At 33.8% G+C, this 13,082-nt stretch overlaps 1 protein-coding gene across 3 annotated transcripts in view; it reads right to left on the bottom strand.

Moving 5' to 3' along the window:
• Nucleotides 1–294: 294 nt before the first annotated feature.
• SNCA (synuclein alpha) overlaps nucleotides 295–13,082 on the bottom strand; it is a 143,246-nt gene continuing 130,458 nt past the window's right edge. For all 3 annotated transcript variants that reach the window (XM_049790034.1, XM_049790032.1, XM_049790033.1), the window contains one exon: nucleotides 295–899. In XM_049790034.1, coding sequence (XP_049645991.1) covers nucleotides 867–899 — 33 coding nt within the window. In that variant the 3' untranslated portion in view covers nucleotides 295–866. The remainder of the gene's footprint in view (nucleotides 900–13,082) is intronic.

Raw genomic sequence — 13,082 nt, forward strand, 5'->3', positions numbered from 1 at the left:
GTCAGCTACATGCAAAACAAATGTCCTATCTACTGTACTATTGCTCTGGTTCTCTGTTTCTTATATTTATTGTTCCATGGCACCCATTTTTTTCAGAATAGCCATCTAAGGCACAATTCCTTATCAGAATGTTTAGAGAATTCTCAAGGTATAAAATTGATGTTCCATTTTTTCTCAAAAATGCTTCTAAATTCCTATTTTCAATTATGGGCAAGTTATTTTTTTATATTTAATTGTATCAGTTTTCATTTCATATTTTTCAGAATACAATTCAATAGAATGAGAATGGGACAATTTAATTTTGTAGTCAGATAACATTTTATTTTAACTTCACCATTTATATACAAACACATGTTCATAAAACATCACAAAACGTTAAAATCTTCTTATTAATATTTGTAGGTACATAGTTTCATGCGCACATTTTTAGTATATATTAACAAGTTTCACAATACATCATTACTTTTGTAAAGAATGATTAATGATCCTAGAAATTTTAGAGGATAGTAAACCACTCACAGCTTTTCAACAACAACAACAACAACAACAAAAACTAGCAAATATTTAGAAATAAGTGGTAGTCACTTAGGTGTTTATTTACTTTGTTTTAACATTTTATATTTGAAGCCACAATATCCACAGCACACAAGGACCCTGCTACTGCATATTCATTTCAGTGAAAGGTAAGTACTGAAATGCTAAGTATAGATATGCAGGTATAGAAATTCCAATCACAGCTGATGGCAGACTTCAAAAAACACTGTAAAAACTTAGATAGTGCTATGACGGGCACATTGGAACTGAGCACTTGTACAGGATGGAATATCTGTCGGCAGATATCAGGAGAATGGAAGCAAAGATATTTCTTAGGCTTCAGGTTCATAGTCTTGGTATCCTTCCTAATATTAGAAAGCGAGAAAGACAACATGTTGAGTTGGTATAAATAATCAGTATCAAGAATCGAAAGTAAATAAATTAAGACATGGATCATTATTTTGAATAACGTTTATAATCAAAGTTCTCCAACTCATATACAGAATATAGTTTCATTTTTCATGGTTTTGTCTTCCTGTCAAATATAAATAAGGCCTGTGGAAAAAGTCACTGCAAGGCTTTTTCCAGTACTAAAATTCTCTAACTCCTAAAGGAAAGAAAAACATTTAAAGGCAAGTTACATTTCCACACCTTTCAATCACCCAACTGCAGATTTCATTTTTACTCAGGGCTTCAGTGATTTCTTCCTAAGCTCAACTGTATAACATTTTCAACAGAAGATATAAACTGCCCAAAGTGGTCATAGTAGAACTTCGATGTTATTTGATTCCATTCTAAAAGTATATAATAATATCTTCCATTTTTAAAAATAATTATACATGAAAAACAAACTTAAAAAAATAATATCTAGTTTCTACAATTTGTCCTTCACCCACCTCTGCAGCTTTCATCTTTCACCACTGACTGTTTCTTAAGAAGTATAATTTCTCTTTCTTAAAAATGTTATTCTTTCCTTCTACTTGATCTACGTGTATTATATATAGTTAAACATACAAGATAATGAATCAGTATTTGTACACATTGAGAACTAATCAGCACAGTTAGTCTAGTTATCACATAAAGTTAATTTTTAGGTTTTGGCTGGTAACTTTTAATAATAAGTTTATTATATTATTTAACACTGTCTTCCTTCTCACATTTATTTTATGACTACAAATTTGCACTGCTTACCTTCCACTGCGCTTTAGTGACTCCTGGAGACACCAAAGGGATCATACAACTCTGTCATTTGTATCTTTGAGTTTAATATACTTGTTTCAATTTTTCTGCTATATTAAACTATATTATAAATAAGACAAAATGATATTCGGCTTTCTCTCATTTATTTACTTGAAGTTCATTGATGTTGATGTAGCTGACAAGTTTTCCTTGCTTGTTATGGTTCAGTGGTATTTTGTTACAAAACATAGGTAAAATGCATTTATGTACATATATACAAGTTGGTTATTTTTGCTTTTCTTGGTTTTGTTTTTTGTGTGCAGCCAAAAGAACGGTTATTAAGTTTTTAAGATTTGGTTGAATGTATAGTAAAACTATTTGATCCTGAGGTATATTTTGAAGAAGACTTGATGACTGTTTTAATTGTTATACTCCTAAAGGAATAGAGTTGTGTACCTCATAAACCTTACCTACCTCTAAACTGATTCTAAAATCTTTATGATTAAGTAAACTGACTTGTTCTGGATAGTTATTCATTACTGAGGATGTTCCAAGAGCTGTCAATGTTCAAGGGGAAGGGTCCAATATATAACATAGTTTTAGACTGATTAGAAGGCAGGTACCAATGTATCAACTTTTATCGTTTTCGGCTCAGGTAACATGATTTACAATAGTAGTAATTATGACTTTATAAATGTCACTGCACTTCACCAAAAAAAGTACTATCATGAGAATGTCACCGCATTTCCACTAGTCTCTAGTTCCCTTCACTTTTCATCCAATCCCACTCCACCATCACTACTTTGCCCACAGATCTTTGAGAGAAAATCTTTGAATTTTTATCATTGACTATTTTTTATTTCCTACTATGATTCTTTATATTCCTTATATGATTAAGATCGTTCATTCTCTTTTTCATGATACCTCCACAGTTCTATCCAAATTAGTGACATGCAACGTTTCATCTTTTCTTATACCTGAGGAGTATTCCATTACATATGCACACACTACACTTTCTTATATACCTGAGTGTATATATATATGTATATATATAATATATATATATATAACTATCATTAATTTAAGCATCTACAGAAAATAGTATGGAGATGTCACATATATGTTTACTGAAGTCAGTGCTATTTATAATAACTAGTCTCTGGTATATATATATTTATATATATATTTATAATAACTAGTCTCTGGTGTATATATATATATACCAGTCAGTATATACCAGTCAGTGCTATTTATAATAACTAGTCTCTGGTATATATATATATATATTTATATATATATATATTTATAATAACTAGTCTCTGGTATATATACCAGTCAGTATATACCAGTCAGTGCTATTTATAATAACTAGTCTCCAGAGACTAGTTATTATAAATAGCACTGACTTCCGTAAACATATATGTAACATCTCCATACTATTTTCTGTAGATGCTTAAATTAATGATAGTTCCACAAAGAGTGCATGAGGGTTTATCTCTGGTCCCACATTCTATTCCGTTGTCAGTAAGTCTGCATTTATTCTGGTACCACAAGTTTTTATTACTATAAATTTACTTTCTATTTGAGTATAGATATGTGATGCTTCTCATCATCTTTTTATTATATATTTTAGCTATTTGAAGAATTTTATACTGTATTTAAGTTGTAGCAGTTTTTCTCCCATGTTTCCAAAAATAATGACATAAAATTTTGATGGGAATTTATTGAATGTGCACAGTTCTCTGGGTAGAATGGTTATTTTAGTGATGCTAATTCTAGAAAACCATGAATATAAAAAGCATATAACTTTTATGTTCATTACAACTCTACTCGCAATAGGCAAAATCTGGAAACAATCCAGTCCCAAGAAGAGAAAAAAAATGGATAAAGAAACTATGGTATATTTACACAAAGTAATATTATGCAACCATTAGAAAAATAAAGTCATGAGTTTTCCTGATACAAAAAATGGACATGCAGAGTATCATGATGAGTGAATTGAGTCAAAGGAAAAGAGATAGACAGAAGGAGCACAATCATTTGTGGTATATAAAGAAATATTGTATAAGAATGATTGCCAAAGACAGTAGAAAAGAAGGCCAGAAGTACTGGTCTTTAGTAGAAAGTTTTCCAGAGTAGGGGGAAAGGGGTGAGGTCTGAGAAGACATCACTAAGACAATGATAGTGGGAGCGATCACTCTGGACAAAAACTGCTTGCTGAAAGGAGGTAAATTAATATGCATGATACCCTTTCAGTAACAGTATTGAAAACCACAGTTCTTAAAAGAAAGACATGTGTCTGCTATAAAGGCAGGCTGGGGAATTGAAGGAAATTGGGAACACTGGAGGAGGAAATAGTAAATGGAATGGGCACTCAAACATTTCATGACTGAATCTCAGTCATAAGAAACTTTGTATCTCTCAGTGATTCAACGACTTAAAATATTCAATAAATTTGCTAATTTTTGAGCTGGGACACAGGATGAATGCAGAGCAGCAGGAAAAGAGGCTGCTTAGCTTACAAGCCACAGATGGCAGTGAATGAAGCTGGATATCTTCTGAAACTTAAAAAAAAAAATTGCTGATTTTTTATTCTTCCAATTTCATGTAAAGGCTCATGGTTTCTAGTATTTTTTGTATACAACCTTTAGTTTTTTCATGTATAACAATCATGTCATCTTCACAAAAGGGTTAGACTTCCAAATGTAAATCTCCTTTCTTGCCTAGATGCTTTGACAAGCAGTGCCATATCATTAGTAGAGTAAACATTTTAGTCTGGCACTTGATATTTGAGGGAAAGTTTTCCCATGATTGTGATACGAGACTGTGTATGTTGAATAAAGCCTTTACTTTGCTTTCTTCTATGCGGTTTTGTTGAAAGTTATTTGTTCTAAATGCATATTAGACAATGTTATTTATTAGATATCGCATTTTTATGTATCTACTACTGTTATTATATCATTTTAGTCTTATCTTTATTAATGTGGTATGTTAGCTTACTTGCAAATACTAAATAATATTTGCATCCCTGGATAAACCCCACTTGAACATTATGTATAATCCTTCATTATGTAAAGTTCCTGTATATAGTCTATTTTGATTTTGTTGAGGACCTTTATATCTATTTTCATCAAGAATATTTTCTGCAATTTTTTAGGTATTCCACTGTCTACTTTTTTGTATCAAGGAATATTGCCTCATAAAAACTATTTGAAAGAGTCTGGGTTTTCTTATTTTCTGAAAAAAGTCTGAGGATAAAAAGTATATTTTCCTGGATAGTTGGAAGATTTTATGAACAAATCTAGGATTTTGATTTTGGATGACATTTTTTATTACTGCTTTTATTTCTGCACCAGTAATTTTATTTAAGTGTTCTACTTCTTCAGATTCAGTATTTGAGTATTATAGTATTCAAAAATACATCTATTCTTGGTTCTCCAATTATGACAGAAAGTTATTCAAAGTATTTTCAAACAATCCTGTGTATTTTTATGTGTTGTAAATTCTGTCCTTCCACTTATATTTATTATTATATTATTATTATCATATTTATTAGTTGTCACTCATATTTGTGATTCTTTGTGTTTGTCAGTGTTGCTGATACTATCAAAGAATCAACTCTTTGTTTTTGTTTTATTTTGTTTTGCCACAAAAGATATATGCAGGGCCTACAGCTCTGAGATCAGAACCTTATGTGGTGCCAGGAATCAAACCAGGCCAATTGTATGAAAGGCAAGTACCTATATAGTATATGCTGTAGTATCATTCTTTTTTTTTTTTTTCAGTTTCTTTTTAATAGCAGCCTTTCCTACTACAGGTAGTTTGACAATAGCTTCCAGATGATAAAATTATGCTAAGTGAAATAGTTGTAGTTATTAATTTTACTCACACATATTCATTTTAATAACAATAAGTGTGCACATGTGAAAAATATAGAATTAAAAAGAGGTTGTGGGGTAACGATAACACAGCAAGTAGGGTGTTTGTCTTGCACATGGCCCACCCAGGTTCAATCCCCCAAATCTCATCTAGTGGTATCATTTGGGACTCTTGTCTTGGTTTCTAAATCATTGATTTCCACTATATTCTTTTTAAAAAAATCCCCTTTTTCTGCTTTGTAATTTTTTTCACCTAGATTCTGAAAACGTTATTCACTTGAAAAACTTTTAGGCCACAGCAGTTTGAAGGTTAGTCCTGGCTCTGTACTCATGAATTCCTCCTGGCTTATCTTAGAAGAATATATAGGGTACCAGAGATTGAATTTAGGTTAACATACATTTCAACTGTCTTTTTTTTTGTTTTGTTTTGTTTTTGGGTCACACCCGGCAGTGCTTAGGGGTTACTCCTGGCTGTCTTCTCAGAAATAGCTCCTGGCAGGCACAGGGGACCATATGGGACATAGGGATTCGAACCAACCACCTTTGGTCCTGGATCGGCTGCTTGCAAGGCAAATGCCACTGTGCTATCTTTCCGGGCCCACATTTCAACTGTCTTAATCTATTGTACTATATGTCTCTGGTACCAGTGACTGTTTCCTACCTCCTGATAAATGTTTACATTGCTATGGACTCATCAAAATAGATCTTGTTATGTTTCATAAGATAACATTCATAAATTCTTTTTGCCTCCAAACCAGAAGATATGAAGGTTCCCCAGGGTGATACTTTAATAATTAGGACTATATATTCATGTAAAGCTTCTTTCTGGGAAGTACTGATAAGCAATAAAGGCTTTCTTATCTGATAAGAAAGGGAGTTACAAAGATGGCATTTCCCTGTGAGTACTCTCACAAAATTTCTCTATATTCTCTAGATGTGAGATAAAACGGAGATCTTTGTTTCACTCTGAAAAGCAATACAACTCAACTTTTGTTATGTGGCCAAATTTGCTATGCTCAAGACCCATTATGAGCCTTACACTTAGTGAAAATTCTCAGCATGGCTGAAAATACCCTATCTACTTCCAGAGATAGAACCCAGGACAGTGCATGCAAGGCAATTACCCTATGAACTGTACCTACTATCTAATCCTTAACTATCCATTTTTATAATAATACCTTTATTTAAGCGCATGGTTACAAATATGTTATAAATATGTTCATTGGGTTGCAGCCATAAAATACATACACCCTTCACCAGTGCAACATTCTTGCCATTATTGTCCACCATTTCCTTCCTCCCCCATCCTCTGCCTGTCTTCAAGACATCTCTGTTGTCTGTGTATTACCAAAAGGTTTTTTTTTCTTAAATTCCAAAGACTAGTGAGACAATTTGGTGTTTATCTCTCTCCATCTGATCTATTTCACTCAATATAATAATATCCATGTCCAGCCATGTATAGACAAATTTTGTGACTCAATTTTTATAGATGTGTAGTATTATATTTTGTGATATACCATAGTTTTTTTAGCTACTGATCTGTTGTTGGGCATCTGGGTAATTTCCAGATTTTGGCTATTGTAAGTAGTGCTTCTATGAATATAAGAGTGCAGAGGGAATTATTTTAATATGTTTTCTGTTCCTAGGGTCTATCCCTAGGAATGGTATTGATGGGTCATATGGAAGTTCAATGTCCAGAGTTTAAAGGAATATTCATATTATTTTCTAGAAAGGTTGTGTTAGCATTCCCACCAGCAGTGAGAGTTCCTTTTTCCCCACATTGAGGCCAGCAGTGGTTTTTCTTGTACTTTGTGATATGTGCCAGTCTATGTGGTGTTAGATGATATCTCAATGTTATTTTGATTTGCATCTCCCTTGTTATCAGTGATGTGGAACATTTTGTCATCTAAATTTCTTCTTTGAGGAATTGTCTCTTCATTTAGTCTCCTCATTTTAACAGTATTTTTTTATTTAAACGCCATGAAAACATACATGATCTTAGTTAGGTTTCATTCATAAAAAGAACACCCTGTTCACCAGTGCAACATTCCCACCATCAGTGCCCTCATCTCCCTTCGTTCCTATTCTATGTGGTGAGCTTCACATCGAGAGTCAGTCCTTTGACCCTCATCTATGTTGTCTCTGGGCATTATTACAATAGTGTCTTTTGTTTTTCTTAAAACCATAGATGAGTAAAACTATTCTCTGTCTATCTTTCTCCCTCTGACATTTTTTCATTCAACATAATAGATTCCATGTACATCCATGTATAGGAAAATTTCATGACTTCACATCTCCTGACGGCTGCATAATATTGATTGGGTTTTTGTGTTCCTAGGGTATATTCCTAAGAGTGGTATAGCTGGATCATATGGGAGTTCAATTTCTAGTCTTTTGAGGAATCTCCATATTGTTTTCCATAAAGGCTGGACTAGACTGCATTCTCATCACCAGTGAATGAGAGTTCCTTTCTCTCAACATCCCCTCCAACACTTAATGTTTTTGTTCTTTATGATGTGTGCCATTCTCTGTGGTGTGAGATGGGTACCATATTATTCTTTTGATTTGCTTCTCCCTGATTAGTGATGTGGAGCATGTTTTCATGTGCCTTTTGACCGTTTGTAGTTCTTCTTTGAAGAATTGTCTGTTTATTTTTTCTCCCCATTTTTTGATGAGTTAGAGTTTTTCCTTGTTCATTTTGGTCAGTACCTTGTATATTATGGATATTAGCCTCTTATCTGTTGGGTACTGGGTGAATAGTTTCTCCCATTTTGTGGTTGGCATTTATAACTTAGGCACTATTTCTTTTGAGGTGCAGAAGCTTCTCAGCTTAATATAGTCCAATTTGTTTACTTCTGCTTCCACTTGTTTGTAGAGTGCTGTTTCCTCCTTGAAGGTGCCTTTAGTCTGAATGTCTTGAAGTGTTTTACCTATATATTGTTCTATATACCTTATGGTTTCAGGCCTGATATTAAGGTCTTTAATCAATTTGGATTTGACTTTTATGTACGATGTTAGCTGGAGGTCTGAGTTTGCTATTGTGCAAGTCACTGACCAGTTGTGCCAACACCACATGTTGAAGAAGCTTTCTTGCTCCGTTTTACATTTCTGGCCCTTTATCAAAAATTAATTGATCGTGTATCTGGGGCACATTCTCTGAATACTTAAGACTAGTCCACTGATCTGAGAGTGTGTCTTTATTCCAGTACCATGTAGTTTTAATGACTATAGCTTTGTAATACAATTTAGAGTTGGGGAAAGTTATGCCTCCCATATTCCTTTTCCTAAGTGTTGCTCTAGCTATTTACGGAGGGTTATTTTTCCAAATGAATTTCAGGAGTGATCCACTTCTTTGAAGAATGTCATGGATATCTTTAGAGGAATTGCATTAATCTGTTCAAAGCTTTGAGGGCTATTGACATTTTAATGATGTTAATCCTCCCAATCCATGAGCACAGTATGTCCATTTTCGTGTGTCCTGTTTTATTTCTTACAGCAAGATTTTGCAGGTTTCTTAGTATAGGTCCTTTACCTCTTTAACTAAGTTGAATCCAAGATATTTGAATTTCTGTGACACTAATGTGAATTGTTTTTATATCCATTTCTTCTATATTATTATTGGTATGCAAGAAAGCCTTTAATTTTTGCTTGTTAATTTTCTAGCCTGCCACTTTACCATATGAATCTATACTTTCTAGTAGCTTTTTAGTATAGGAGAGTGTTTAGGGTTTTCTAAATATAGTAGCATGTCATCTGCAAACAGTGAGGGTTTGATTTCTTCCTTTCTTATCTGGATGCCCTTGATATCTTTTTCTTGCCTAATTGCTATAGCAAAAACTTTTAACACTATGTTGAAAAGGAGTGGTGAGAGAGGGCAGCCTTGTCTTGTACCAGATTTTAGAGAAAAGGCTTCTAGTTTTTACTAATTGAGAATGATATTTGTCATTGGCTTGTGGTAGATAGCCCTGAATATACCGAACAAGTTCCTTCCATTACCATTACCAACTTGAGAGTTTTTATCAAGAATGGGTATTGGTCCTTATCAAATCCTTTCTCTGCATCTATTGATATTATCATATGGTTTTTATTTTTCTTTTTGTTGATATGTGTATTATGTGTATTATGTTGACTGATTTATGTTTGTCAAACCATCCTTGCATTCCTGGAATGAAACCTACTTGGACATGATGTATAAGCTTCTTGATGTGGCATAGTATCCTATTTGCTAGAATTTTGTTGAAGATCTTTGCATCTGTGTTCATCAGGGTTATTGGTCTGTAGTTTTCTTTTTGCAGCATCTCTGTCCGATTTTGTTATCATGGTTATGTTAGCTTCATAAAAACTATTTGGGAGTGTTCCTGTTTTTTTTTTTTCAATGTCATGATAGAGCCTGAAAAAGTCTGGGAGTATTCCTCTCGAAAGGTTTGATAGAATTCATTAGTGAATCCATCTGGGCCCTGGCTTTTGCTACTGAGAAGAATTTGATTACAATTTTTATATCCTTAGTAGTGATATGTCTGTTTAGATCTGTTAGATTTCTTAGATCACCCTGGTAGATTAAAAGCATCCAATAATTTATCTGTTTCTTCCAGATTCTTATGTTTTGTGACATAGAGTTTCTCAAAGTAGTCTCTTATTACCCTTTGAATCTCTGCAGTAATTGTAGTGATCTCTCCCTTTTCCTTTCTAATCCATTTTTTAAGTTTCTCTCTGTTTCTTTGTGATTTTTGCTAGTGGCTTATCAATCTTGTTTATTTTTTCAAAGAACCCACTTTTGCTCTAGTTGATCTTCTGAATTGTTTTATTTATTTCTACTTCATTGATATCTGGTCTAAGCTTTGTTATTTCCTTCTATCTACCTGTTTCTGGTTTCATTTTCTAATTTTATAACTTTGTCATTAAGCTTTTTATATAGGCCCCTTCTTCCTTTCTGATGTGTGCTTGCAAAGCAGTAAAATTTCCCTTGTACTAATTTTGCTGTGTCCCATAAATTCTGGTAATTTGTTTCTTCATTATCATTTATTTCCAGAATGTTTTTATTTCCTATTTTATTTCATCCCTGGTCCATTAGTTGTTCAGTAGTGAGTTGTTTAAATTTCAGGTGTTGAAGATTTTCTTCTGTGTCCCTTTGTAGTTCACTTCTAATTTCAGTGCACAGTGATCTGAGAAGGTTGTCTTTATGATTTCTATTCTTTTCATTTTATGAAGATATGTTTTATTGGCCAGCATGTGGTCTATACTGGAGAATAACCCATGTGCATTGGAGAAGAATGTGTATCCAATTTTCTGGGGATAGAGTTATATATACATATACATATGTATATATACATACATACGTATATATACATATATATATATGTAAAACTCCATCCCCAGAAAAATATATATAGAGAGAGCCCACTTTCTTCCATTTCTCTTTTTAGAGCTAGTATACTCTTGTTGGGTTTCAGCCTGATTGACCTATCAAGAGGTGACAGGGCAGTGTTGACGTCTCCCATTATTATTGTGTTGCCACTGATCTCTTCTGTCATATTTATCAAAAATTTATTAAATATTTTACTGGTCTGTTTTTTGGTACATATATGTTTAGGAGTATGATTTCTTCTTTAGTAAATATCACTTGATTAGTACAAACTAGTACAAAATTAGCACAAAATGTCCATCTTTGTCCTTTATAGGTTTTCGGAGTCTAAAGTTTATGTCATCAGATAGCAATATGGCCACTCCAAATTTTTAAAGTGAGTTGTTTTCTTGGATGACTTTCTTCCAAATTTTGATTTTGAGACTATGTTTGTCCTGAATATTCAGGTGTTTTTCTTGAGGTAGCAGAATGTTGGATTAAGTTTTGATCCATTTTACCACTCTGCATCTCTTAACTGGTACATTTAGTCCATTGATGCTGAGAGAAAAAATTGTTATGAGATTTAGTATCATATTTGTATAGAAGTTTGGTGTGTCTGTTGGTCTTTCTTGTCTTAAAGTAAACTTTTCAGTTTTTCTTTTAAGGCTGGTTTGAAGTCTGTATTGTTTCTGAGCTTTTGTTTCTCTGGAAAGCTTTGTATACTTTCTTCAACCAGAAAGTGAGTCTGTTTGGATGCAGTATTCTATGTGAAGCATTCATTTCATTGAGGATTTTTAAAAACATCTTTGGGGGCAGTTTTAAGCCACACCTGGTGATGCTTAGGGATTACTCCAGACTATGTGTTCAGAAATTAGTCCTATCTTAGGGAACCATATAGGATGCCAGGTGATCATACCGCAGTCCATCCTGGGTCAGCCACATGCAAGGCAAATGCTCTACCAAAGCCCCATCACTCTGGCCCATTTTCTTTTTTTGTGTGTGCTTTTTTTATTTAAACAACTTTATTATATACATGATTGTGTTTGGGTTTCAGTCATGTAAAGAACACCACCCATCACCAGTGCAACATTCCCATCACCAATGTCCCAAATCTCCCTCTTCCCCACCCAACCGCCGCCTGTACTCTAGGCAGGCTGTCTATTTCCCTCCTACATTCTCATTATTAGGATAGTTCAAAACATAGTTATTTCTCTAACTAAACGCATCCCTGTTTGTGCTGAGTTTCATGAGGTGAGCTGTAACTTCCAGCTCTTTTCTCTTTTGTGCCTGAAAGTTATTATTTCAAGAATGTCTTTCATTTTCCTTAAAACCCATAGATGAGTGAGACCATTCTGTGTGTCTCTCTCTCTCTTTGACTTATTTCACTTAGCATAATAGATTCCATGTTACATCCATGTATAGGAAAATTTCATCACTTCATCTCTCCTGACAGCTGCATAATATTCCATTGTGTATATGTACCACAGTTTCTTTAGCCATTCATCTGTTGAAGAGTATCTTGGCTGTTTCCAGAGTCTTGCTATGGTAAATAGTGCTGCAATAAATATAGGTGTAAGGAAGGGATTTTTGTATTGTATTTTTGTGTTCCTAGGGTATATTCCTAGGAGTGGTATAGCTGGATAGTATGGGAGCTTGATTTCCAGTTTTTGGAGGAATCTCCATATTGCTTTCCATAAAGGTTGAACTAGACGGCATTCCCACCAGCAGTGGATAAGAGTTCCTTTCTCTCCACATCCCCACCAACACTGCTTGTTCTCATTCTTTGTGATGAGTGCCAATCTCTGTGGTGTGAGGTGGTATCTCATAGTTGTTTTGATTTGCATCTCCCTGATGATTAGTGATGTGGAGCATTTTTTTCTTTTTTTTTTTTTTTTTTTTTTAATTTTTTTTTATTTAAACACCTTGATTACATACATGATTGTGTTTGGGTTTCAGTCATAAAAGGAACACCACCCATCACCAGTGCAACATTCCCATCACCCAAGTCCCAAATCACCCTCCTCCCCACCCAACCCCCGCCTGTACCCTAAACAGGCTCTACATTTCCCTCATACATTCTCAATATTAGGACAGTTCAAAATGTAGTTATTTCTCTAACTAAACTCATCACTCTTTGTGGTGAGCTTCCT

This window comes from Suncus etruscus, chromosome 16, assembly GCF_024139225.1.
Source record: "Suncus etruscus isolate mSunEtr1 chromosome 16, mSunEtr1.pri.cur, whole genome shotgun sequence".
NCBI classification, from domain to species: Eukaryota; Metazoa; Chordata; class Mammalia; order Eulipotyphla; family Soricidae; genus Suncus; species Suncus etruscus.